Source organism: Malus sylvestris, chromosome 8 (assembly GCF_916048215.2).
Source record: "Malus sylvestris chromosome 8, drMalSylv7.2, whole genome shotgun sequence".
NCBI classification, from domain to species: domain Eukaryota; kingdom Viridiplantae; phylum Streptophyta; class Magnoliopsida; order Rosales; family Rosaceae; genus Malus; species Malus sylvestris.
The window spans coordinates 29,033,514-29,060,016 of record NC_062267.1 but is presented as its reverse complement, the minus strand read 5'-3'; the positions used below and the strand labels follow the sequence as shown (position 1 = coordinate 29,060,016).

Here is a 26,503-nt window from a genome sequence, read left to right as displayed (position 1 = left end):
TGGCCGGGTTTCTGTTTGTTTTATGCACATGTAATTGGTTTGAAACAAAACATACTTCAAAATTTGTGATATTACAAATGTTGTCTTCATGATTATCATTTTCAAGAAACGAGTATGACAAGATAAGCACTACTTGATAATGCAAGGGAGCTTCCTGACTCATTTCACTACGAAAGACGATATTTACCATCGAAAGACTTCACAAGGACACAGATAATCTCCCTTCTCATCAGATCAAACATGAGAAAACATGATTATAACTCGTCTTCCTACATCCCTTCGCGCATCGTCTTGTCTTGAGTGGCACTGGCATGTCGCTAATAATTTTTCCCCTGCAAAAACCAACCACCATGAGCTACCTAAATTTCTAGAAAATTCCATCATTTTCTCATCTCATCCGCAAAATTGTAATCATACTCCGCGAGTTAAAATTCATCTAGTTACTAAACATTGGATATCTTACTTGGTCAATCCCTGTGTGTCCCATGGGTGCAGAGTTACTTTGTTGGAACCTCTCATCTCCTCCATGTGCAGGGTATCCCTGCCCATTACCAGATGCCGTTCCTTGGCCATAAGGTCCAGAACTCGGTCCTTGGCCGTAAGCTGCAGAGCTCGGTCCTTGGCCGTAAGCTGCTGAGCTCGGTCCTTGGCCGTAAGCTGCAGAACTCGGTCCTTGGCCGTAAGCTGCAGAGCTCGGTCCTTGGCCGTAAGCTGCAGAGCTCGGTCCTTGGCCGTAAGCTGCAGAGCTCGGTCCTTGGCCGTAAGCTCCAGAGCTTGGTCCTTGCGCATAAGTTCCAGAGCTCGGTCCTTGTGCATAAGCTCCAGGTGTTCCCTGACCTTGAAATCCACTCAAACCTTGCCCATCAGTATCAGCATGTGGGGGACCATAATTCCTGTTATCTCCCCTAAATCCCTGCTGACCAGGGGGGGCATAATTCCTCTGATCTCCTTGTGGGAAGTTCCTTTGTTCTTGGGGACGATAACTTTGCTGCCCTCCTTGGTTGTAATTGCCCTGATATGAAGGTACTGGTTCTCCACCTGGCTGATATGCATCCTTCCCTCCAGCGGTATTCACTGGAATAGGACCTGTGTTCTCTCCTTGTCTTGGTGAGCTATAATTTTGTTGTGGATAATTTTGTGATGCTGCATAGTTCCCTCCACCTCGCATAGGACCCTGTTGATTATAGGAGGGGTTACCTTGCGGATTATATGATGGTCGTTGCTGATCATATCTTTGTTGGTCACGGTTCCTGTTATTGTCACGGAATCTTCCGCCCTGCTGCCTTCCATACTGAACCGGGGGTGGTCTTGGTATGATTGTACCATTAATGTATTTGTCTCCTGATAAAACAATTTAAATTGAATTAAAATGGTAGATATGGATGGGCTCATTTGTTTTACAAGTCTGCAATCCAAAACAACTTAAGTTGAATCAGCTGATAAATTGCTACCCACTATTCTCAAAGAAAACGATCATTGCATCCTACCTCCATATTCCTTGTTCTGTGGATCAATGTAAGAATCCGGCAACACAAAAACTACTCCAGGTAAACCTGTTAAAATTGAATGGAAAAGTTATTGTTGGGGTTCAAGACTATAATTTTCAATGGTAACACAGAATGCTATCCAAAACTTACCTTCGAACTTCTGTGACTCTTCCTCAGACATCTCAACCTGAAAGCCTGTATATGTTGTAGTGCTACACGCATATATCTTCTTTTTTGCCTCTTCCATACTGATTCACAAAAATACTTATGAGAAGAAAAATCCAATGCATACAAGACTGCTGCAAGCATAAAGCTACCCGAGAAACATGTCATAGAAACTAGTAGCGTTGACATAATCGCATCCAGCAAATGGTTGATAAGCAAAATATATAGCCAATAACATATGTATAGTAGACAAGTTAGAATTACATTCAATAGTCGATGAATATAGAAAAGAATCAATATCATATCATCAACCGAATTCGATAGTGGAAATATGAGGTAAAACATTTCACAGGCAAGACACTGTAACATCTTATTAGTTCCTTTAAGGGTAAATTAGAGGCGATTACACCAACAAACCTTTCGGTTTTTGTATAATCCTGAAATTATTACCAGAGCAGGACTAATAGGTGCTTTATCTTTCTCAGACCCACCAAAGGCGAATACTTTCTACAGGGACTCGTTATGGTCCACCTCGAACACAGAAGTAAACAATCAAGCTACTGTTGGACTTGAATCGGGCGCCTTCTCCTGAGTGGAGGGAAGTGCTAATAAAAACTACAGCGACCCTTACAATGTATTTGAAGCGTCCTAGCATTCGAAGGAGATTCTCGAATATATTGCTAGGTTCAAAATTACCATTTTCGTTCACAGTAGTGATTTTCCCTCTGATTTTCTCGGTAACCAAACATATCGTCAAATCAAAGCATACCTTCATAAGCATATACATAAAAATGGAGCGAGAGGAAAGATGCGTGACCTGATGTTCAAGCCTTTAGTACAAGTCTCCTCATAATTCCTGATCATCTCCTCAGCCGGAGGCTTGTTGTCCCACGGGTAATCCATGACGATCAGCCAGTGGTTGTAGTCACACCCTTCGAACAGTACCGTATTCGGGCCAATCTCGTCCTTTGGGTCGTTGCCGTACGAAGTCGGTCGCGCGGAAGAGAACGGCGACGACCTGAACGTCCGAGACTGGAGGAGGAGCGTCCAGGACTGTGGCGGCAGCACAGGGAACTTTTCGGACGTGGAGGCAGGAAGCAGAGGAGAGGAAAAGGAGTGTGGAGCCGAGAGTGCGGAGGTTGCAGAGAGGGAGCGGTGGAGGGTGGAGAGACCGCTTAGGGTTCGGCGGAGGCGGAGAGAGCTCAGCGCCATGGGTAGGGTTTTGAAGAGTTCCGGAGTTTTCGGGGTTTTAGAGAAGAGAAGAGAGGGCTCACTACGATTAGTGAAGGGGAGACCCAAAGGGTTTTATGGTCATTGAATGAAAACTGATCGAAGTGATTCTGATCATTTTGGTTATTCGGTAGGATTTGTTAATATTCTTATTAAACTGTTACGTAAAAGTTTATGTGTCCGTTTTTTAGCATAATTTTGTCAAACCGGCTTCTCTACTTAACGAGAATATTAATAAATTTTTTACGGAATAACTAAAAAAATTTATTATAGACAAACTAAAAAACCAGTTTTATTAATTTTTATTTTCAATAATTAAAATGAGAGATTATCACTATCTTGAAAACAATTTTGGACAAAAAAAGTCAATTTATCGTTTGGTCTCCAATTTGAAATTTGATTGCTCTGGTAAAATACACAAGTATAGAAAAAAAATCCAAGAGGATCCTCTCTGGATCCTTTTTGTGAGGATTTTGAAAATCCTCAAATCGTGTTCGTTCATCGTATATAGTACTGTCAGTTTTCGTTAAGTACTATTCATATTTAATTTAAAATAAAAGTATTTAAAATTATTTCTGACCGCACGATATATGATAAATAAACACGATTTGTAGATTCCCAAAATCCTCACAAAAAGAATCATCATTCGAAAAAAAAATTGCGTAAAATAACTTTTGTAACTGAGCAAAATAAAAAAATTGAATATAAACAGGTAAATTATAAAAATAAAAATTTTAAATTTCTGAGTAGGGTAAAAAGGTGTTGATGCATAAAACCGGAGGTCTTGGAACAACGTAAATCCGGCCGTTAATCTACAAGTAATGTAAATAACACAAGATGTATCGTGGTTCACCCCAAGGTTTGGGCTACGTCCACACTGGTTATGTATTTATCTGAAGGAGAGAGAGCTCTGAGAGTGAGAGCTTTGAGAGGGGGTGAGGAGCCTTAGGAATTGGCTTCTCCTAATTGTGAGGGTGAGGAGTCTTTTTATAGAATAAAGGCTCCTCACTTATTACATATTTGCCCCTTCTTTTATCACATAATTACATTTAAGTCTCCTGAGTATTTGTACGAGATCTAAATACGGATGCTCTAAATATGGTATAAACAGTAGTCCCACAAGTCTTCAGTTAATAGAGTCTTTTGGCTGGAGACTTGAAATTCAGTCCATGTGTGAGCCGAAGTAACTAGATGTTGTCTTAAATTGATGTTCGATATGAGGAGGTGCTCAATCTGAAATGATGCTCAACTAGAAGTAGCACATGTTGCGAGGCTGCTCGGCTCGTGGCTTATGTTGCCTTGGTTGGCTCGGTTTGTGGCATTGAAGGTGAGGGAATCCCTTTTATAGAATAAGGGCTCGTTCCTCAATACATGAATGATGGGCTAGAGTTGATGCTCGCGGCGAGGCGGTTGCTCAGTAGGCGGCGATGCTCACTAATGGTGGTGAGGGATTCCCTTTTATAGAATAAGGGCTCGCTCCTCAATACATAAGTGATGGGCTAAGAGTGATGCTCGCGGCGAGGCGGTTGCTCAGCTGGCGGCGATGCTCTCAAATGATGGTGAGGGAGTCCCTTTTATAAAATAAGGGCTCACTCCTCAATACATAAATAATGGGTTAAGTCCCCCAAGTATTTTTCATAAGGCCCAGTTAAGGCCTAATATATGGTGTATAGTGTAGTCCCCTAAGTCTTCGGTCAATAGAGTCTGTTGGCTGGAGACTTCAAATTAAATCCATGTATGGGCCGAAGTGGCAGTTGTTTGGAGACGGTATTTGTATACCTTGCACTGAAGCTTTGTAGGTGAAGCTTTGCAAGTGAAGCTTTGAAGCTAGAGCTCTGTAAATGAAGCTTTCGAAGCTGGAGTTTTTGTAAATGAAGCTTTTGAAGCTAGAACTCTGTAAATGAAGCTTTTAAAGCTAGAGCTCTGTAAATGAAGCTTGTGAAGCTGATTAACATGAGTGATGCTCATGAATGTTTATGTTGATTGACATGAGTGATGCTCATGGATGTTGTCATGGGTGATGCTCATGAATGTTAACATGAGTGATGCTCATGAATGTTGACATGAATGATGGTCATGAATGTTTATGTATGAATGACATGAGTAATGCTCATGTATAATTTGGAGTACTGGGCGTACTTTTGATCACCTGGTTGGTGGCATAAAGGAGAGTACGGGTTGTACATTTCATCACCTGGTTGGTGGCATGAATGGCTAGTTGTCAAATGATATTAGAGTACAGGTTGTACATTTCATCACCTGGTTGGTGGTAATAGCGGCAAGTTGCTGAATAATTTTGGAGTACTGGGCGTACTTTTGATCACCTGGTTGGTGATAATAGCGGCGAGTTGCCTAATAATTTTGGAGTATTGGGCGTACTTTTGATCACTTGGTTGGTGATAATAGCGGCGGGTTGCCGGATAATTTTTGGGCCATAGGGCTTGGCTCTTTTTAGCATATGGGTCTTCGCCCTCCACATAACATTCTAGCCCTTTTTTTTTTTTTTTTGATTACCCTCTGATGGGGTTTATACAGATATCTCCGAAAGATACGAAAAATAAATTACATCATTCAAAAATAAGGAAAGTAAACCACATCACTCTGGTGGGGTGTTTATTCCTTACTTTTGCTTGTGATTTTCTATTGCACTCTCGCTATTCTTTTGCTTTCAGCCTGGTTGGTGGTGGGACCTGTGGGATGACAACCAGCTTGGCATCATTATGTTTGAATTCCTTTATCTTGCTGGGTAAAGCTCCGGATGACAACTCAAAGCACCAGAGCACATACCTTGATCATCACAATCTTTGCTTTTCTCACTTTTCTCTTTTCTTGATCTCTTTCTACTACATCTCTCTCTTTGTTTTTCTCCAGAGCACATACCTTAATCATGCAATCTTTGCAGTCCTAGGACTTTCAAGAGCATACCAAGCCAGTGGTAAGGTGCAATTACTTTCAGCAGCAACAAACGAAACCGAAATCGGAACTCGACCCACCAACTCAGACCCGCCATAGAACAAGCCAGACTGCTCCTCATCATGGTGGCATACAGACACCACAAGCTCCTCATTCACATCATGCACCCCGAAAACACATTGCACCTCATGCTCCTGAGTAGCTTCCCAAGCGGAAAGCTGATGACTGGCCATTTTTTGGTTCAGCAATGGAGAAGGGAATATAGGGTTGGTTTGGTAGAAGCTTCAAAAGCCCAAGAGATGGTGCCTCTTTAGGTGTAGATTTGGCCCAGTTCGTCGATCCGGTCGGTTCATCGGGTGAATCAATTCATCCATTCACCGTTTATATTCCTAGCCTAAAACATTGATAAAAACTTTTCCTCCCGCCTCGTAGATCTGTTTTCAATTGGCAAAAAATAAAGGCCCGAGGGACAAGTTGCGATAAAATAAGCACATCTAAGGATTGATGGCCTCTTCTTCTATTCCTAGCAGCATGAGCATGATGATGGTGGGATGGATGAGAATTCTGATACTTGGAGAGTTTGTGTTGGTCAAGTTCGTGTTGTATGTCCACCCGTCACTGAGTCATGAGTTGGCACGCTATGATTGGCGCTAGTCCTGAGGTAAGACCCCCAAGCTTTGCCCCTTGAAGAATAGTATGGCCTTGGACAATGCCTCTTGGTAGTCATGGCTTGATGCTGCAAAGCTTGGGAGCTCGATTAGGGCAATTAGGGTAAAAACGGAAACCAGAAAATGAGGGAATGAGAGACTCTCAAAATCCCGTGGTCGTGGGTTGACCCACAAAATCCCGTCAGCTGATAGGTTGTCAGAAACCCATTTTCAGATAGCAACCACATCTTTAATTTCTGCAAACCTAGTGAGAGAGGGGAATTGCAATCTTTCGGTTTTCAGCTTTTTCTGTTGTTGTTATTGGGTGGGAGAGTTGAAAGAGTGTTGCAGATTGATTTGGATGACAGGGTTGCTGGGTTTTTGCAAATTCACGGTGGAGGTGAAAGAATGAAAGAGAACCGACACAACTTTTCGTATCGTTTCCCACAAACGGCGCAAAATGTTGATGCACAAAACCAGAGGTCTTGGAACAACGTAAATCCAGCCGTGAATCTGCAAGTAATGTAAATAACACAAGATGTATAGTGGTTCACCCTAAGGTTTGGGCTACGTCCACACTGGTTATGTATTTATCTGAGGGAGAGAGAGCTCTGAGAGTGAGAGCTTTGAGAAGGGGTGAGGAGCCTTAGGAATTGGTCTCTCCCAATTGTGAGGGTGAGGGGTCCCTTTATAGAATAAGTACTCATCACTTATTACGTATTTGCCATTTCCTTTATTACATAATTACATTTAAATCCCCTGAGTATTTATACGAGGTCTAAATATGAGGCCCTAAATATGGTATAAACAAAAGGAATACCCATTTTCTAGAGCAAAACAAAGTAGAAAAATATGAAAAATGAGGGGTAAACTGTTACTACATTTTTTTAAAAGACAATTTCTATTTTGCCCTTGAATCGATGAATTTACGGTATCATTGAATATAGTTAAATTGCTTGATATCAATCAAATCAGCTTCAAATGATAGCGAATTTTTAAGCCAACACGTGCAAAATACAAATTTGGTGACGTGGAACACGTGCAGCCATAGAACTTTACACGGACCAACCTGCTTTAATACCTTTAAAAAAGTTAGGGTTGTACTATAAAACTAATCGGTTTTAAACTACATAATGAATGAGCTACGATTGAAACGAAGTGGACTTTTTAGCCAAACTAGTGTTTAAGATTAACATAACTCTTCACTTTAGTCATAGAGATTGAAAATCCACAAAAGTGGTATTTGAGTTTGCCTACAATTAATCATTTTGATCATCCTGTGCAAAACTTCCATTAAATTAATGATATTTTTGTCCCATCAATCCTTCTACTTACTTTCATTTAACGAAATTTTTTCATAGAAAATATAAATACTTGACGGTGAATAAACTTAGAAACCATTTGATTTTCAATACGAAGGATCAAAGAAAGAGTTTGTCAAATGGGGAATCATTTTAAAGCTAAAAAGGCAACAGTGTGATATTATTACCAGTTTCTGAAGTCAAAAGGACCGTTGGATCCTTAAAACTTTTCCCTAATTGTAGAATGGAGGGAGGGATATGATGATTCTCTAATCTCCACGTGAGTAGGTTTGTAAAAAGACATGCAGCTCCAGCACATCCACAGGGAGAGGGAGAGAAGGAGAGGGAGAGAGAAATAGCAGCAGCAATTCCAAAGCAAATGGAAGGTGGGTTTGTTTAGAAAATCACAACCCAGACAAAGAAAAAGGATATAAATAATGCAACAAACTTTAGATCCTATATATGTAAAATATTGAAGAAGAAGATCCTCCTACTACTTTCACATTCATTCAATTATTCAAACCCTCGCTCTCTCTCTCTCTCTCTCTCTCTCTCTCTTCAACGACATTAATATATTACACAACAACGTGGTCTTGGTATTTCCCCATTTCCTGGATCTTTCCTTCTTTCTGCTTTTTTCCACTTGGGCTGTTGGGCAGCTTCCATTTTCTCCAGAAAGTTGCCATCTTTCCTTAAAAACTAAGAAAGTCGAAACCTTTGAGAGTAACAGTTGATGGTTTTCTGTTGACTGTTGATTGTTGGTCGAGGAGGAGGAGGAGGAGGAGGAGGAGGAGATGGAGGAGATGATACAGCAACAGAGGTCGTTGGCCGAGACGCCAACGTATTCAGTTGCTTCGGTTATTATTGTTATGGTCTTTGTCTGCCTTCTGGTAGAAAGGTCAATCTACAGATGTGGAAAGGTAAACAAAATGTCTTGGCTTGTTCTGCTTAGTTGGGAAATGTTTTGTGAGAAAGCTAATTTATTTCTAGTGCTGTAAATTTATTTTGGTTGATATTTTTTATTCGAACGATATTTTAATTAATTTAATTTAAACTGGAGAGAAGATTTGAACTTTCGATGTTTTAGCCAACTTGACGAAGTCTTTTGATTCACAGTTGTAGTGCTGTATCTAATTTATTATAGCTTCAAGAAAAGAAAATGGGTTTTATTTTAGGGTATTTTAAATTTTTGCTCACCATCTTATTTATGACAGTCAGATGAGTCTAAATTTCAAGATATATTTAGTAAATAGACATAAATTTTAAAATTTAAATTCATCAAATGATAAATAGATTGGTGAGCAGTACCTCCACACCACCACTTGAGGGTGTGGTGAGCAAAATTGTGCCCTTTATTTATTTTAATGTATTGGGGACCCATATAGCATACATTTTTGTTAGTTTGGAGATATACATATGAGAAGAGTTTTGTAATGAATTGATGATGAAATGCTTTGAAAAATATGCTGATTTGTAGATTCTTCAATGTATGGGACCAAGCTAGCTACTTTGCTCAATTAATTTTGTTTTAGACACTAGATTTTTCATCAAGTGAAACCCACACACCTATCTGTTTAGTTTAGTTCACAAGTTTCTATCAAACTATTCGGTACGGTCCAGCGGTCCAGTGGTACACTACTAATCAACATTGATATCCCAACTTAACCACGTGTATACTCTAATAGGCAATAGGTTGGGTTTTACCGTTTTATACGAAAGTTTTGATGAAATTAGATGTAGAACCATTCAATATAATGGCGATTTAACTTTTTCGATGTGGGACCTGCTTCGACAGTTTCTATGCTTGGTTGCTGAGAAAAGGGCAGGAAAGGAAAGGAAATAAGTTTGAATGTTGTTGTGATGGAGGGTTGTTTTATTGAGCTTAACAAGTTCTTATTTTTTTTTTTTTAACAACGATATTATCTACACGGGACGGGGGTGGGTTTAGCCTCACAATGGGCTAACAATAATGTGGTTCAAATTCGCCTTTGGCGAGAATCAAACCTAAGACCTCTCACTTACAAGTGAAGAGGAATACCACTAGATCATAGTACTAAGTGGCGAGCTTAACAAGTTCTTGAAGGCATTTATGAATTTTGGAATTAAGATCTTTCAATTTTAGTTTTAGTTTTCAACAGTGATTTGTGTTATTTTGTGTGCAGTGGTTGAAGAAGACAAGGAGGAAAGCGCTGTTTGCTTCTTTGGAGAAGATTAAGGAAGGTGAGTTGAGCCTCGGTTTTAAGTTCAAACAGTACAACATCTCTACTGAAGAGTGCCTAGACTTCTAATATCCCTAATGTTTATGACAATGTGGGTTCAATGTTTACATTTCTCTTCTTGTTCTAATTGGCATTTCGGTCTTCATGGCAGAATTGATGCTGCTTGGCCTGATATCGTTGTTGTTGTCACAATCGGCAAGGTGGATCTCTGGGATTTGTGTAAACTCTTCCCTTTTCACCAGTCAATTTTACATCTGTTCCGAGGAAGATGACAGCACCAAGAAGCATGTCATGCTTGAAAGTTCTCCTAACAAGACTGAGATTCCAAGAGGATTAACTAATTTTTCTCATCAATGTGGTGAGGTAAACTGGTTTCCGAAGTTAAATTTTGGAAGATTTGTGGATGCATTTTCCTTACAGATTCTAATGGTTAACTGCAGGGCCGGGAACCGTTTGTTTCTTACGAGGGACTGGAGCAGCTGCACCGGTTCCTGTTCGTTCTTGGGATCACCCATGTGTTGTACAGTTGTTTGGCTGTGGCTTTGGCTATGAGCAAGGTGCAATCTTCATCCCTAATTTTTACTGGAGGCCTACATTTGTGAAATTGCTGTTTTCAACTCTGCACTGCTGAATATATTTAATATTACAGAGCTTAGCAGCAACAACCTTAGGGTTGGCTCAATATATGCTTGCTTAAAATTTTTTATCTCATCCTGATTTTGCAAACCAAGTCGAGTACCGTGCAGACTAAAAGTTATAATTTCATTTCCTTGTGATGTCCGCTGCATTCTGAGAAAAGTCTTCCATTAGCTCCAAGTACTCTAAGAAAAGACATGGAGTACTTGGAGTTAACGGAAGACTTGGCGCAAAACTGAGCGCAGTGGCATTCTAGGATTCATACAGCCGACCCCACTTAGTGGGATAAGGCTTTGTTGTTTTTGGCCATTGCATTCTGAATTTGTGGACCTGTTTACAGATTTACAGTTGGAGGAAATGGGAAAATCAAGCGATCTCATTGGCTGATGCGAATTTTCAAGGTACATGAGAAAATGAAAAATAAGATAGTTAAGGTGCCTCCTGGAATTTGTTCAGCACTCACTTAGCAATGAATCTGTAAAAAGCCTTGTTATGCTGGTGATATTTTTCTCAATTGCTAAACGCAATAGCCTAATTGAGGTCAATTTCAAGGCCATTCGACACCATCTTATCGGAGAAATTGGTCAATAGTGTTGGATAACCTGATGCTTGTGGACCTGTAACCTTATCAGATTAAGCAAAATCAAATATTGTAATGTCTCATACTAGCTAACATTAATGATTACATTTGTCAATTATTTTAAACAAGAAGGGTTTGTTTTCAATAACCATCCCCCAGCCTGTGGCACTTCACTTCTGTCTGTAGAGGGTTGTAGAACAGCCGGCCTGGGTTTCTTTTTGTTAAGTCTAAACCAAAAAATTGGCTATTGAGATAACTGAGCCGAGAGAAGTTATCTTGGACACAAGAATGAACTTGTTATGATGAATTTTCTTGGTCGAAATCTAGAAGTTGGTACTTGAGAATATTTACCCAGGAGTTTGATATGGGAAAGAATATTAGTTCATTGTCAAGGGGTTTTGATAACAACCGAATAACACAAACTGGTGTGGAAATGTGCACTTGGCTGATGTGAGTTCAAAAACGCGCACCTGCACACACACACACAAGCATCAGCTTCAGTATTGGAGTCCAGAAGATGAGTAAATTCAGAGGTTTATTTTGTGGATTTTTTGCTTCCTTTCAACTGATAACTTCTAGTGCATTTCCATGCCTTCTTCATCACCCTATTTTTGCAACTCTTTGAAGTACATATATATTATCTTGGCTATATGGCTACTAATCCATTGGTGTTTTCTTTAGCAAAGAAAAACAAGGTCATGAGGCGGCAGTCTACCTTTATTTTCCATCACACATCTCATCCATGGAGCAGGAATCGGCTTCTAATTTGGATGGTAACTTATCATCCTTGATACAAAAGAAGATATGTTAAACCTTGATTCTCCCTTTTCACAAAAAGTAATGGTAACAAATTTTTGTAAGATTTGATAAAAACAAAGGGAGCTGAAACATACCGCTTTGAGTTCATTTGCCTAGTGTTTTCCGATCAAGACAACTTTAAAACACAGTAGTCAAAACTTCTTTACTGCAAAGACAATATGGATCAGGCCCTTATCTCCAATTATTTGCTAAAAATCTTCAATATCCTGAGTTTTCAAATGTCTTTAAAGTAATGATTTGCATCTTAATGCTGCAGCTCTGCTTTCTACGACAATTTAAGAGTTCTATAGAGAGATCAGATTACTTGGCTCTGCGTTCAGGCTTCATCAGTGTGAGTATATTATTATTTATTCCCTTAGTTGAACACGTTGGTTTCCTACTGCTTATATACAAGACATACTTTGGCACCTTATTTTTCTTTGTATTCATATTTGTAATCGGTTGTCTCTCTTCTCCTTTTATTTTATTTGTAAAACAAAAAGTTAGTAAACATTCTGTTTTCTCTATTGCACAAGAGACCTCGAACTATCTGAAAGAATATGCAGCATGCTACATAAAGTTGCAGATCTTAGAGTGTATTAATCACTCTAGGTGTTTTGAGATTCGTAACCAGTGTATTTCTGTTGACTTTCTTGTTCACTGGAATAGCATCCCTTCTCATGGCTTTTTGATGTTGTCACTGTACTGATGCTCATGGCTTTTTGTTTATGTGTTCGTAATAAGCAGAAGCACAAACTTCCGCTTTCTTATAATTTTCATAAATACATGGTCCGGAGTATGGAAGATGAATTTCAGGGCATTCTGGGTATTAGGTAAGTACTTTTCTGGATTACATACGTGACTTTATACCAAACTACGTCATATTATGATATTTGGGAGTTTTGTATCGTATGTATGTACTTGAGTTGTCATGGTTTGCACTTCTTGGCTGTCAATCTGTTATATTATATTCACATCTCCTGTTAATATAAGGCTGTATAGGACAGTACAGAAGTATGTAATATCGATAGAAGATGAAATGACCTTTTCCAATGCCCGTAAATATCACTTGGAACGTTTTTACCCTCTGCTTGGTGTCATTGGACGTTAAGCTTTGAATAGATGAGTTATTGGACTTACAGGATGAAGGTTGTTGTATCTGAATAATTTTTTGTCTGCAGCTGCCCACTTTGGGGATATTCCATAGTCTGCATATTCGTAAATGTTCATGGTAAAGTCTTGTATCTTCAGAATGCAAATAAATAGATTTGCGCACGTGTCTGTGTTATTGGAACCTTATTTCCTGACATATTTCCGATTTCTGCAGGTTTGAATATTTACTTTTGGCTTTCTTTCATCCCTGCCATTGTAAGTACAAATGCTATCATTGTTCTAAAGTAAATCATCTATAAAACAATCTTCCTTCTCATTTTTCTTTCGGATGGTTCATGTCAAAGCTTGTCATGCTGGTTGGAACGAAACTACAGCATGTCGTCTCTTCCTTAGCACTTGAAGTGGAACAAACAGGGCCAGCTAATGGGACTCAAGTAAAGCCACGTGATGATTTGTTTTGGTTTGGAAAACCTGTGATACTATTGCGGTTGATACAGTTCATCATATTTCAGGTTACGAATATTTGAAATTCATATCTTACGTCTTAATTGTAGTTACCTTGATCCTCACGAGTTTTCTTGGTGTAACTGCAGAATGCCTTTGAGATGGCGACATTTCTCTGGTCCTTGGTAAGACATTGGTCTCATGTAACGATATATAAATTTGTTGGATGGAATTTCAGAGATCATGGGAATGTACTGAACTTTTCCTCTGTATATGCAGTGGGGGCTCAAGGAGAGATCATGCTTCATGAAAAACCACTTAATGATCGCTATTCGGTTGACCTGTGGGTATGTTATGTACTTTGACAACACAATAATTTCCGGTCATGCTGATGCATATGAACAGGATCCTAACGTCAATCAGTCCTAGAGGTTGACCATGGATATGTTAAGAGTACTGGTATTATGCATCTTACAATATTTTTCTTAATTTTTCGGTGATTGCAAATTTGCAGTGTTCTTGTTCAGTTCTGGTGTAGTTACGGCACAGTGCCTCTGAACGTAATTGTTACACAGGTTTGTTTAAACGCTTCACTGATTTATGTTAGAATTTTGTGCAATGCACAATACTGCAGACTTTCTGGGATTGTTACCTTAGCCTAACAAACTAATGGTTTCTTATTTACGGGAACTTATGGATGTCACAGAAGCTAAGAAATTGTTCTGACTCGCACTAATGAGTTGATTTTTATGGTTCATTCTCGCTATTTGGTGACTGCAGATGGGATCCCAGTGTAAGAAAGCTCTTGTTGCTGAGAGTGTTAGAGATTCGCTCCATAGTTGGTGCAAGCGAGTAAAGGAGAGGTCTAAACAATCACACGCAACAAGGTCAGTTTGTTCACTTGATACAACAGACGAGAGGGATGAGATAACCGTTGCATCTGGTACCTTGTCTCGGAACTCATCCTTGGACTCCCTACATCAAGTAACGGTAGCACCAATGGAACAGCAACCCGAGGCTGATCTACAGACTTCCGGACCACCTCAGCACGACTACTCATTTCGAGTGGAAGAGTATTTATCTGATGCGGTGAGAATGAGTGCATCACAGCCTCCGATAAGCAGCGATGAAGATGATGGAGTGGAAGAACAAATGGATACTCTATCAGAGTTGTTTCAGAAAACATGAAGGGCTTGATTAGCAAGTTGAGGCTTCGTAATTGGAATTAACAGGAATCCGACTCTGACTCGTCATTTAACTCTAGTACAATCCTAGCATTTCGATTACGGATTAGTAAGCGAGGGCGTTGTTTAGGTTTAGAAAATGGCTGAACACTTGGAAGTTTCTGTTAAGCCATGTTAAAATTCATTCCACTGTCAGTTAAATATGGCTTTCTTCTACCTTCACAAGCACTTTTATTACAAGTTCTTCCCTCTTGAACCTTACTTTTACTAACAAACGTTGTCAGATGTTCTTTTAATTATCTAAAAGCACTTCTAATTATCCTAAAAGCACTTCCAAACAGGATGAGAGAGAGAGAGAGAGAGAGAGAATTCATGTAAGGGTGAGTTTACAAGGTACAAAGATTTTTATACCACAAACGAGAGTACAAAAACATTAAGCAACTCATATAATTAGAGACAAGACAACCTTATCCTGAAACAAACTAAGCCAGATTCAACCAGACAGCAGCCGTCAAAACATGACATCATCATGAGAAAGCTCAAAAGCACTTAACCAGTAAGCTCCTCTTCCTTGTGGGTCTCAAGTGTGACGTCAGACGCCGGATACGCCACGCAGGTTAGCACAAATCCACCGCCAATCTGATCATCATCCAGAAAGCTCTGGTCCGACTGATCCACACTCCCACTCACAACCTTGCCGGCGCACGAGGAGCAAGACCCTGCCCTGCAGGAGTAGGGCAGGTCAATTCCTGCCTCCTCCGCCGCGTCGAGAATGTATACGTCCTCAGGGCACTCAAACTCTTGTGGCCCTTCTGGTGTGATCAGCTTCACCTTGTAGGCAGCCATCGCCACACGCCCTCCGCGGTTGGCCTTCAGCCCGAAAAGGACCTGGCCAACGTTGGGGGACAACCGCAGGCTGGTCATTGGCTGGCCGCGGATGAAGGAGGTGCTGACCATGGTGCTTGAGAGAGCTGCTGCTGCTGTGGCTGCCATGGTTTTTGGTTTGCTTTGGTTGCAAGGCTTTTGTGTTGTGGCTAAAGAGAGTGGGAGTGAAAGGCTTAGTAGTGTTGATAAATGGGATGGCTTGTGGAAATGGTGGCTACAAATGAGAGAGAGAGAGAGAGAGAGAGAGAGAGAGAGAGAGAGAGGGGGGGGTGAAGTGGCATCAACCCTTATCTGCCACGTGGCAAAATCTTGTGGATCACTCTATCTTTTTATCATGACCACAGGACCATGTAGGAGTGAGTGAATGTGGCGGGCACAATCCTCTGAACGACGTTTTTGGTCTTATTTCAACTACAAATCGAATCCTCCCCGCGTCTAGCAATCCGAAGCTGACAGACTACGAAGTTTGGACCACTTTTTCTAAATTCTACGGCCCCATTAGTTCATTCTATTGGTCCATCTTACACAAATTAAAGGTCCGGACCTCTCTCTTGACCGATCAGAATTTCTCAGTCTGTTGCTCTAGACTACAAGATACGAAGAGGATCTAATCTCTAGTAGGCCAAAATACAGATGCAGGTTAGGTCGATTGGCTAGATCAGTGTATGTCAGGCCGATTGGCTAAAATGGTGTTTTTGTCTCCTGACATTAAAGTTCGAATTTCTCTTTCAATAGATTATAGTAATTTGAAATATCGTATTATAAAAAACAAAACTAGTTAAATTAAAATCACCAAGATTGATTATAGGCTATTATTTTGAGGAGAGCAATAATATTAATGGATTAAATAGTTAGCTGTTAGGGGAAAGGAAATTGACGGAAATCAAACTAGCACCATCTGCAACAATAGGCTATCATAAACGAGGATTACTTGTTAAACAAGATTTTAACAAAAAGATCCAAAGATTTATGTAATTTTTGTACGAAGATTTATGTCAGCATATAGCAGTTTTTGCACAACATGGATGTCGAAGAAACAGAGCTCGTTTACGGCATGAAAAGGCCCATTTGCTATCGGCTCTTGCTACACACTTATCCGTAATTTTCTTTTCGACACCACGGAAGACTTTTTATTTAAAATAATCTATAAGATTTGCATAACTCCTCATTTTGGTTTCTAAGATTTGAAATCGATAAAATTAGTCCATGAGTTTGTCCACCATCAATCATTTTAAGGCTCGTTTGGATGTGCTTTTAAAATGACTAAAAGCGCTTTTGGAGAAAATATTTTTGGGTTTCAAAATCACTTTAAGTGCTTTTTCCGAGAAGCACCAGTTATGTGCTTCTTCTAAGAAGCACTTTAAGTGTTTTTATAGGATTTACTACCATTTTTACTAAGGATTGTTTCCAAAAATATTTTCACCAAAAGCGCTTTCAGTCATTTTAAAAGCACATCCAAACGAGCTCTTAGTCATTCCGTGAAAAATCTTCATTAAACAAGGATAAAATGATAAAAATACCCTCATTTTTTGTCAAATCATTTTAACCTACTGTAGTTTGATCATTTTAATCTTTATTTAACATAACCATTCACAGAATGACCAAAATGATTGATTGTGAATAATCTCATAAACGAAAGTAAGAAATAACGCAACTTTCAAGGACTATTTTGGCTAAAAACCCACGGAATATCACAAGATCACCCGAATTGTCATTCATATCGGGTTAAAAGAAATACTCGAAACAAATCATGCAAACATGTAGAGACACAAAGTGAGGTTTCAGACAATGATACTTATATATGCAAGGTACAGATGGAATCAAAATTCACAAAAGTCGCTACATAACTCGGAATCAAAGGTTCGTTTCGGGAAGCCCTTCCCTTCCTTTCCATCCATCCCAAAGACATACAGAGAGAGAGAGTAATCGGGCACCTATTTGTAAAAGGACGAAAATTAATAAAATCAACAGGAGTTCGACGTCCGCTAACTGTAGATTATAAAACAATCTCTGCAATCTAAAATTTAGGCTTTCACTGACAGCTGGGGAAACAAAAAACCTCTCAGGGCTTTCCCAAGTCCAGAGAAAGAATACATTCCCTATCCTCAACCCTGCGATTTCGGTCCCTAGTGGTTGCCGGATCCCCATCCCTGACCACGTACCTCAACAACGGCCAATCTACTCGGGAAAGCTTCATCAGGTCCATTTCCTCGTGGAGATGCTCTAGTCGCACTTGATATTTCTGTAGATCCTCCTCACAAACAAATTGGAACCCAAATATCCAACAGCTCCTGCACATGTGAAAAGGGAACAAACAAATAATCAGAGGGTGGGAGAACATGGCACTCAAGAAGAGACGATTCTTCTTAGTAACTCTGCAACTAAAGCTCAGGTCAAGCATAGTTCAATCAAGAAATGATAGCACCGTAAAAAAGCCTCTAAATACATAGGTCAACAATTGGTCGCCCACATTCCTGCTGCCATACTGGTTGGGTGGGATCAAGAGTCGAGCAAAAAACAATATTGACATCTCAAAATCCATGAAGTGGAACTGAAATTCAAGTTAGTGCATAAGATAAAACTCACCGCAGAGGATCCCTAAGCCAAGGCAGAACATCAAAGTGTACCCAAAATAGAAGCTGGTCTGGAAGAAACCCGACATCTTAGTCTTTGCATAGTAGTAATATATTGAATACAAGTACACGTAGACAGCTGTTGATGCAGCAGAAAAGAAAGAAGTCCATTGCCAGTGGTAGTTCTCGGCATTAAGCAAGAAGTATGTCCCCACAATTGTCACGCATACGGTAACAATGAGGAGAATCAGAAAAACAAGCAGCATAAAGCCATAGACATAGTACACCTGTTGAGACACAAAGACCAAGAAGTACGTTACTATTCATGTTAATCACTGTGTCAACACTCAACAAGTATCATGCGCTTTTGCCACAATAGACTTAACAGCTTTCTAAACAATACAGAATATTCTCAAATGTGGTGTAACAGAACTTCACCGAGTCTTTGACAAACAAATGATTCCCAAGACAGACCAGGAATCACTGCTTTCAAGATGTAAAATTCAGCAAATGAACCTCATGACTTCTCACAAGCTTGTGTCATAATGACTCCAACTATTGTAACTTTGTCTCACTCTAAGGAATGCCATGCACAGCCTATGTTTGCAATCTTATTTTGTACTCAGATCTATGTAATCAGCCAGTCTATCCTATAAACAGTACATAGTTATTGAAATTTTACCTTGTAATTCCAGAAGGATGTGAAGACAAAATACATTTCGATAAATATGCTTCCAAAGGGCAGAAGTCCTCCCATCATTGAAACTACAGATGGGGTTAAATACCATTTCTTCTCAGGAATAGGACGAGGAATGGTTTTCACACGGCAAGGATTGTTCGGAGCACCACTCCAGTTTCTTCCAACAACTGTGCCAAGAAGTGCTAGAGGAAAAGAGATGAATGCCCAAATGACAAAAACAACCACCATTGTGCCAAAAGGAATAGCTGCCAGTGACCCGTAGAAAATAGCAATTGTGTTCAAGACAAACCCAATCCCAAAACACATAAATGGAAATAGGGATGCTGTGAGTATCATTGACTTTATCCAGTTTTTACCTGATAAAGGTTGTAGTGATTTGTTAGAAAGCTTAAACAGAATGACTAAACATCTATCATATCAATCAAAGAAATACGTACCCCCATGCCGTGAATACATCCCACCACTTACATAACCAGAAATGAAAGATGTAAGGGCATAACACACTATGAAAGTTGTTACAATTGCACCTCTCCTGAGACACCAGATAAATACAATGATGTAAGACATAACACATGATTAAAAATCTAGCCATTCCTCCCAGGACCGCAAATAGTAATGAACTAATTAAGATGGGAAAATGAGATAACAATATAAGACAGGGAACCATTAATGTGCAGCGATGCATAGTTGGACTAACACTAATTACATAAACAAACAGTAATAAACACACACACATATATATATATATATATGCACAACTTACATGTTTATGATTCAAATATAAACGTTTTGAAAATAATAAAATAATTAAACCTAGGAAAGTCGAAAACAATAACCCAAAATAGCATCCCAAGTACTTTTAAGCAAGCAGTCAACATACCCAACATACAACATCCCAACAATTGCCAGTAAGATGACGAGGAGAACAAGCAACGCTAGCTGAGCGCCTGTGCCAACAAGAGCAGATAGAATAACCAAATTCCGAGAAGGCCGAAAAACATCCCCATGCACAAGTTTCCAGCCAGACTCTTCACTGACATCTCTTTCCTACAATAGGCACATTTTCAAAAGGGTCATCACACAAAGATTTTATCTATTCTATCTCTATCTATGTCGTCGCATAAGAAAAAAAACAAAAACATCTAAAAGAAGGATATCATATGATTATAAACAAAATCATTAGACCATACCAGAGTCTCCAGATCGTCGTCTTCCCGAGCATACTTTGCATAGTCGTTCCTAAGAGTCCGCATCAATATCATTGAGACCAAACCAGTAAGGAATATAACCATCATGAATGAATTGAAAATCGAGAACCAATGTATCTGCATATTGCAAAATGTACATACAGCTCATTAAAAATTAAAATACATATACATACATATATATATATATATATATATATATATTAGCATCATTAAGCAACCAATGTTAAAATACCTTGAAGACATAATTCTACTGAATTTAGGATAATACGCTTTCAACACCAGAAAGAAAAATAGGTAAACAAATAAACAGTCAGTTCTTACTTGGTGCTCAAAAAAAGGGTAGTCCAAATAGACATCAAATCGACGTGCAAAGGTGACAGTGGTTGCAATCCATTTGACAGAGTATGTTAGATCCAATTTCTTCCCTACTTCCAACGGCTTTGGACTATCTTGAGTGAGATTCACATGAATGATCTACAAAATTATTAACTACAATAAAAATCATAGAACCTCAAGCCCATTATAAAAGCCCCATCTGATATGGAGAATCACAAACCTGATCGTTATTGTATTTAACAATGATATTTTTATGAGTGTAAAGGACATGCTTGCCATTTCCACTGTTCTTGTCCTGCTGCAACTCACCAACAAAGCCTAGGACATCATAAGAAGACGAAGACCAATTTAATAAGAGGATAATACAAGCGTGAGCTCAAATTGGGAGGAATGAGTATACCGCATACCCCATAAAGGGAGATCATCTGAATATGTATCCAGCACAGCAACGTCCAGGGGAGATAATATGTTAAAGAGACAAAATACAGGATCAGTGAATGCCCCCATATAAAACAAATTGACCACAAAACATAGAGAAAATAGACCCTTGCAGTAGATCCCCACAGAGATCCAGATTAACACACAATAAAACCACTTTCAGAAAATTTCAAGCATTTCCTAAGTCGATACTGACATTATACTGTTCATGAAAATGTAATTAACACAAAATTCTTGTAGTTAAAAATCAACTTTCTTGTAAAGTAATATTGATCTTGGCAACAATTAGAAAGTAGCTCATGAGGCATAGACAACCATGTAAGTCACAATATGATGCTTAATTAACTTTTATGACTAAGGAAACATCTAAGTAAATAATTTTATGGCATCAGCTATACTGTAGTCCAAACATAGGCACAAGAAATGTTCTTAATATTGATTTAATGATAACTCTGCCCTAATCTTTTGCTTCCTGCATCCCTCTCCGATGCACTAGATATGTACGATTCATCTTTCATTCTTTCCACAACATTCTCCAGTAACTATGCTGAATTGCAGGCCTTGTAGCCCCCAACAGGCCACCGACTTCCCCAGAGAAAATAAAATACATGCTATATACCAAAAATAGTACAAACTGTGTAAATCAACAGTCCATAAGTGTTTTGGAATGTTAACTCAGGACTTCCATCATATGCATCTAGAAACACCATACTTCAATTTGATCTAAACCAATATTTATACCATGTATACATATCGTATTAAATAATTTTATCGAAAACATACCCATGAAAAATTCAAACCAGTAGTTATTCTCGATTGCGTCCTTGAATTGTTTAACCTTTTGATCGTCAAGTTCAAGTTGGCAAATGGTGGCCCTGTCCACATTTTCTGCATAGAGAAATGAAACAAATCAAGTTGCAATCAAATACCTCAATCCAGCAACAAAATTTAAAGCAGAGCAAGGAAGTCCACATACTTTGAAATTTTATTTCAATCTGGCTATCAATCAATTCATTTCCACCCAGGACTTCACCAAGGCCACCCCATTTGTGAGCAGCATTTTCAGATTGATGACAGAAAGGAAGACTGTAGTAATTGTATGTTTCTTGAGGATTATTGTAAGGCCCAACTTTATTCACCCAAAGGGTAACTGATTCTTCTGTTTGATACTGCAAACGAAAGCAAGGGAGCATTAGAATATTTAAAGATAATTTAGAATTAGATCAAGCATGGATCAATCCAATACAATTATTATCATAGCAGTGCAGGAAAGTGTGAACTTAGAACTAACAAAATGGTTTCCTGTTAGATTAATAAAATTGATGACAGAATGACAGTGTACGTGAAATTCTAGTCGACATGTGATGATTATAGAAAAAGGCTTCAGGCTATCATCTTTTACATCTACAATTCAAGGCAGCCAGCCACACCTGTAAATGCTTCATTAGAGCATTAGGATGCCTCAAACTAAGTGTCCTTTGAAATTACCTAGGTTGAGGATCAATGGGTTCATTGAACGGGTACCTGACTTATGAATATATGGACAGTACATTAGCACTCATAAAGTATTTTTTGTTGATGCAAGGCAAGCTTCTTGTGTTACAATGGCAGATGGACTTGCAACCAGTTTTTGGTGGTGGTGGATCAGATTCAGATGTCATTTCAGTGTTATGGATACGTAGTGATATTAGCTATCTGTACAAAGTAGTTTTCAAGTTCCAAGATCTGCACTTTCGATAAGTTTCATGTCTTTTGTTCTGCTAAACGAAGCATCTATGCATAAATCTACGGTAAAATCCAAGCATAAAACCCAGCTCACACAAATTTCGTCATCGATATCCTTGAGGCCCCTGGACCCCATTAACATAATACCAAAACCCTACGGTAAAATCACCATTGCAAGTCCCAATTCACCACTACAAGCGCTATCGTACGTACCCATAAGACAAAAACAGCAACAATCCGACCAACAAGCAAAACCCAGTTAAGATCTAACCCTAACAAACACATACACATGCTTACACAGTTACATGATAACAAGCCGTAGAAAATACAGATCTGAATCGGAATTCAAAGTTTAAAAGGACAAACATAGAGATCTACCGGGATTTACTGAGAGAGCAAATGTTAGGGTTTGGGCAACGCAATTGAAGAGAGAGAAGGCGGGGGGGGGGGGGGATAATTTTACCTTGTGATCTGCCTCGTTGGCGAAAGCGGGGGCGAGGAGGAAGAAGACGAAGAGGAGGGGGAGGGAGAGAGATCGGACGAAGGAGAACATGGCGATCGCCGGCGAGGGTGGGATCTGGACGGTCAGCGAGGAGGTGGTGTAATATTTGTGCTGTGATGATTCTGATCTCTCCCAGAGGCAGAGGAGGTGAAGGCTGATGCCACTCGGACTCGACTCAACAACTCTCAAAAGTCTTCACGAGAGAGAGAGAGAGAGAGAGAGTTTGCGAGTTTGCGAGTTCGCGAGTTCGGATCGGAACGCATCTTTCATTTTTCTTTTTTTTTTTCTTTTTTTTTCTATCTCTGACAAATAGGGCAAATGGTAGATCGCGATTTTAATTAATTTTTATTCAGTTTTACCCTTTTGGGTTGGGTTCTATGGTTGGGCTTTCTTTACTTCTTTTGTCCTTTCGAGACCACGTTTCCTTCTTTCATTTTTTGGGGCTTACGGTATGATCATCGTTGCTTCACAACACCAAACTAGTTTTTATTTTGGAAATTTTAATAAAAAATTTCCGGTACTATTTACTTTAATGAAAAATTACATTTTCATGTTAAAAAGTCAATCATGGTACTATTTACTTTACCCTTTATTTTGTCTTTATCGTTAAAACTCAAAGTTTTCAAGTTTTTTTTATTAGTTTTCCTTTTTATTTTTTGGGTAAACTGCTGTTTGACCCTCCAAACTATTATCTAGTTGAAATTGATTATGAGCTAATTAAAATCAACCAATAACCCCTTGTCGTTAGATACTTTCCACTATTCCATCAAATTTAAGGACAAATTAATCTTTTTATCTTCAATTCTTACTTGTCAGTTATAACAACTAATAAAATAATGACACATGGACACATAATAATTCAAAAACTTATAGCATAAAAAGAAATATAAAGAAACCAATCATTTGCATAATGGGCCATTTCACATTATTATGTTTACACATGTCATAATTTTATTGGCGGTTATAACTGACATATAAGAATTGATGATTAAAAGACTAATTTCCCCTTAAATTTGACAGAATAGTGAATGAAATCTAACGAAAAAGGGTTAATTGGCTTTTCATATAGTTTAGGGGGTCAAACCACAATTTACCCTTTTTTTATTGCATCAAACACTTGATAGACACAAAAGAGACTCGTATCAAATATTCGGGGTCCTCGAAAGATCTTCGCAAATATATTTTCCAGATTTCGAGTAGTCCCGAGACCACCTTGGTTCAAATGTACACCCGGCCTGCATGGATTTTCTCTCAAAAGTGAAAAACAAAATAAAAGGAGAGATACTCATCCTTAAAAGAGAGAAGAGAGTGAGTTTGAGTTTTCAAGAGAGACAACACAATCACTTCCACTTCCACCACCAATCTCCAATGGTTTTGATTCTCGTTATCTCATATTGGGTACAAAGGCAGTTATAGGGAGGATGCAACCGAAAAAATCTACAACGGGTGTTAGTGAGAATATTGACATATTTTTTAGGGAATGACCAAAAAGATTTCCGGTGGACAAACTCACTCAGTGATCACTTGTATCGATTTTCAATATCAGAGACCAAAATGAGAAGTTATGCTAATCTTATAGATCATTTTAATTAAAAAGCCAAACAATTATATCGGCATGTTCCCCTCCTTCCGGATTGTATTCTTCACCAAAATCTGATATCTTAAGTTCTTGCGGATGCTTTTGATAGATTGCATGCTGGAATGGCAATCACAACACAAGATTCCTGCTACTGCACTAATGTTGGATGGAGGTATGTTTTACATGTTAAGGACTCGCTTAGAAGTGGTTTCGAAATGACTAAAAACACTTATAGAGAAAATATTTTTGGTTTCAAAACCACTTGAAGTGCTTTCTAGAATAATGCTTTTATAAGATTCACTTGCGTTTTTACTAAATGATTTCTACAAAAACGCTTTCAATTATTTTAAAAACATTTATGAACGATGCACAAATGAGGAGTCTCTCTTTCTCAGAAATAATGAATTTGAAATATATGTTCCTTTGGTGGAAGTCTAAGGTGTGAACGGATCCTTTCCCTGAAATATTCAACTCTGCACACTGCTTGCTAGAGATGTCTTACAAATTCCACTATCTACAGTTGCTTGCTTCGGACGCAACCCACATTTAGTACTAGTGGAAGGATTGTGAGTGCTCATCGAAGTCGGCTTCACTCTTAACTGTGGAGTCTCTGATGTGTGCTCGAGATTGGTTGTTTTTTTTGTGGTGATATTTAGACCTGGCAAAACTTTGGTTCTTTTGTGGAGGAAAGTTTGTGTTTTGCTGCTCATTTGGCAACTGCCTTTAATTGTAGACTACGTGCGTATTGCAAAAAGTACTTCAAGTGTTTTTTAATAATTAACTTGTATTTTTATCAATGATTGATTTCAAAAATATTTTATCTAAAAGCGTTTTGAGTAGTTTAAAAGTACTTGTCAAAAAAGCCCTTGATGTCATGAGAAAATTATGTTAACCTTTTGGTTGCATATATTTTGGTTTTGTGGAGAATATTTACGTTTGCAAGTCTTATCCATTGGTCTTGCAAGTTGTGATGTCTCGTATTACCTTTTATTTTAATAAGTACTAGCCTTCATGCACGCGCACACGCATGTGCAAAAGATATTTTTTTTGAATTACGACATGCTACACGTGATTTCCACGTTTTAAATATATTTATAAGTGTAAATTGACAAAAGAAAAGTCAAATATTTGAAGTAAATGAATAATCTTATATTATGCTAGAAAAAAGCCCTCATAAACAAATTAAAGCATTTGAATTGACATAATAACATCGGTCTCTATAGGATTTACATTAAGAATAAATAAAATAATATTTAATAAACAATTAATTGAATCACATTATTGTTAGCCCATTATGAGGGTAAACCCAGTTTCTCCCCTTTAGTGTAGATAATATCGTTTGTTAAAAGAAAAAAAATCATTTGACAAATAATTTAATCACATAATTATTCGCGTGCGAACGACTTTTTTATAATCAGCATTACACGCCTCTTAAGATGTTTTGAGCGTGTTTCAAAATAGAGAAAATAATATTTAATAAACAACTGATTGAATTATATTATTGCTAGTCCATTGCGAAATTAAGCTTACCTCCTTCCCCTTAGTGTATATAATATCCCTTGTTAAAAAAAACAACAATTTGATAATTAATTTAATTACATTATTATCCGAGTACAAAAGATCTTTATATATAACTGACATTACACGTCTCTTAAACTGATGATCTGACCGTTCATACTTAATCGCTACTATCTTTGTCAAATTGCCTGCCCACTTGTTCTATGACAAAATTATTAAGAATTAAATTTACAAAATTACCCTTGCATTCTTTTATGCATTCTTTTTTACTGCTTTTGATTTTTTTGGCTGAGGGGCATTCTGATCCTAATCATTTTGTCGA

General features: G+C 38.5%; 4 protein-coding genes across 7 annotated transcripts; 1 reads left to right on the top strand and 3 right to left on the bottom strand.

Annotated features, from left to right (window-relative positions):
- Window positions 1-34: 34 nt before the first annotated feature.
- LOC126631798 (multiple organellar RNA editing factor 1, mitochondrial-like) lies at window positions 35-2,965 on the bottom strand. Of its 4 annotated transcripts, none has more exons than XM_050301943.1 (6): window positions 2,470-2,964; window positions 1,638-1,735; window positions 1,488-1,553; window positions 685-1,341; window positions 464-576; window positions 35-332 (listed from the first exon to the last, which is right to left on the bottom strand). In XM_050301943.1, exons 1-6 carry the CDS (start codon window positions 2,862-2,864, stop codon window positions 318-320), a joined length of 1,344 nt encoding a protein of 447 aa, XP_050157900.1. In that variant the 5' UTR covers window positions 2,865-2,964; the 3' UTR covers window positions 35-317. The 4 variants fall into 4 exon arrangements, with proteins under 4 accessions (XP_050157900.1, XP_050157901.1, XP_050157902.1 ...); XM_050301944.1 differs by having other exon boundaries at window positions 712-1,341; XM_050301945.1 differs by having other exon boundaries at window positions 739-1,341.
- A 5,188-nt stretch (window positions 2,966-8,153) lies between these two features.
- On the top strand, window positions 8,154-14,942 carry LOC126632662 (MLO-like protein 4). Its single transcript, XM_050303103.1, has 15 exons — window positions 8,154-8,663; window positions 9,906-9,963; window positions 10,114-10,325; window positions 10,403-10,519; window positions 10,939-10,999; window positions 11,860-11,951; window positions 12,254-12,328; window positions 12,724-12,809; window positions 13,158-13,207; window positions 13,304-13,344; window positions 13,434-13,601; window positions 13,683-13,718; window positions 13,813-13,880; window positions 14,048-14,108; window positions 14,314-14,942. The coding sequence occupies exons 1-15, from the start codon at window positions 8,538-8,540 to the stop codon at window positions 14,719-14,721; spliced, it is 1,659 nt and encodes a 552-aa protein (XP_050159060.1). The 5' UTR covers window positions 8,154-8,537; the 3' UTR covers window positions 14,722-14,942.
- A 156-nt stretch (window positions 14,943-15,098) lies between these two features.
- Window positions 15,099-15,795, bottom strand: LOC126632663 (ferredoxin, leaf L-A-like). The gene has a single exon (XM_050303104.1). It carries the CDS (start codon window positions 15,708-15,710, stop codon window positions 15,267-15,269), a length of 444 nt encoding a protein of 147 aa, XP_050159061.1. The 5' UTR covers window positions 15,711-15,795; the 3' UTR covers window positions 15,099-15,266.
- Window positions 15,796-17,381: 1,586 nt separating this feature from the next.
- On the bottom strand, window positions 17,382-23,367 carry LOC126632121 (transmembrane 9 superfamily member 1-like). The gene is made up of 12 exons (XM_050302360.1): window positions 23,046-23,367; window positions 21,834-22,026; window positions 21,641-21,745; window positions 20,827-20,844; window positions 20,640-20,737; window positions 20,405-20,557; window positions 20,066-20,200; window positions 19,756-19,922; window positions 19,313-19,407; window positions 18,858-19,231; window positions 18,189-18,462; window positions 17,382-17,893 (listed from the first exon to the last, which is right to left on the bottom strand). Exons 1-12 carry the CDS (start codon window positions 23,133-23,135, stop codon window positions 17,826-17,828), a joined length of 1,770 nt encoding a protein of 589 aa, XP_050158317.1. The 5' UTR covers window positions 23,136-23,367; the 3' UTR covers window positions 17,382-17,825.
- Window positions 23,368-26,503: the final 3,136 nt, after the last annotated feature.

Bases quoted from the DNA above. Each gene is read 5' to 3' on its own strand.
- LOC126631798 (XM_050301942.1), bottom strand. From the start codon at position 2,864: ATGGCGCTGAGCTCTCTCCGCCTCCGCCGAACCCTAAGCGGTCTCTCC. The intron at 1,736-2,469 runs GTCACGCATCTT...TTTGTGAATCAG, and splicing joins ACTAAAGGCTTGAACATCAG to TATGGAAGAGGCAAAAAAGA. The intron at 1,554-1,637 runs GTAAGTTTTGGA...CAATTTTAACAG, and splicing joins AGAGTCACAGAAGTTCGAAG to GTTTACCTGGAGTAGTTTTT.
- LOC126632662 (XM_050303103.1), top strand. From the start codon at position 8,538: ATGGAGGAGATGATACAGCAACAGAGGTCGTTGGCCGAGACGCCAACG. The intron at 10,520-10,938 runs GTGCAATCTTCA...ACCTGTTTACAG, and splicing joins TGGCTTTGGCTATGAGCAAG to ATTTACAGTTGGAGGAAATG. The intron at 13,719-13,812 runs GTAAGACATTGG...CTGTATATGCAG, and splicing joins CGACATTTCTCTGGTCCTTG to TGGGGGCTCAAGGAGAGATC.
- LOC126632663 (XM_050303104.1), bottom strand. From the start codon at position 15,710: ATGGCAGCCACAGCAGCAGCAGCTCTCTCAAGCACCATGGTCAGCACC.
- LOC126632121 (XM_050302360.1), bottom strand. From the start codon at position 23,135: ATGTTCTCCTTCGTCCGATCTCTCTCCCTCCCCCTCCTCTTCGTCTTC. The intron at 21,746-21,833 runs GTATGTGGACTT...TTCTCTATGCAG, and splicing joins GATTGAAATAAAATTTCAAA to AAAATGTGGACAGGGCCACC. The intron at 20,558-20,639 runs GTTTGTGATTCT...ATAATTTTGTAG, and splicing joins TTAAATACAATAACGATCAG to ATCATTCATGTGAATCTCAC.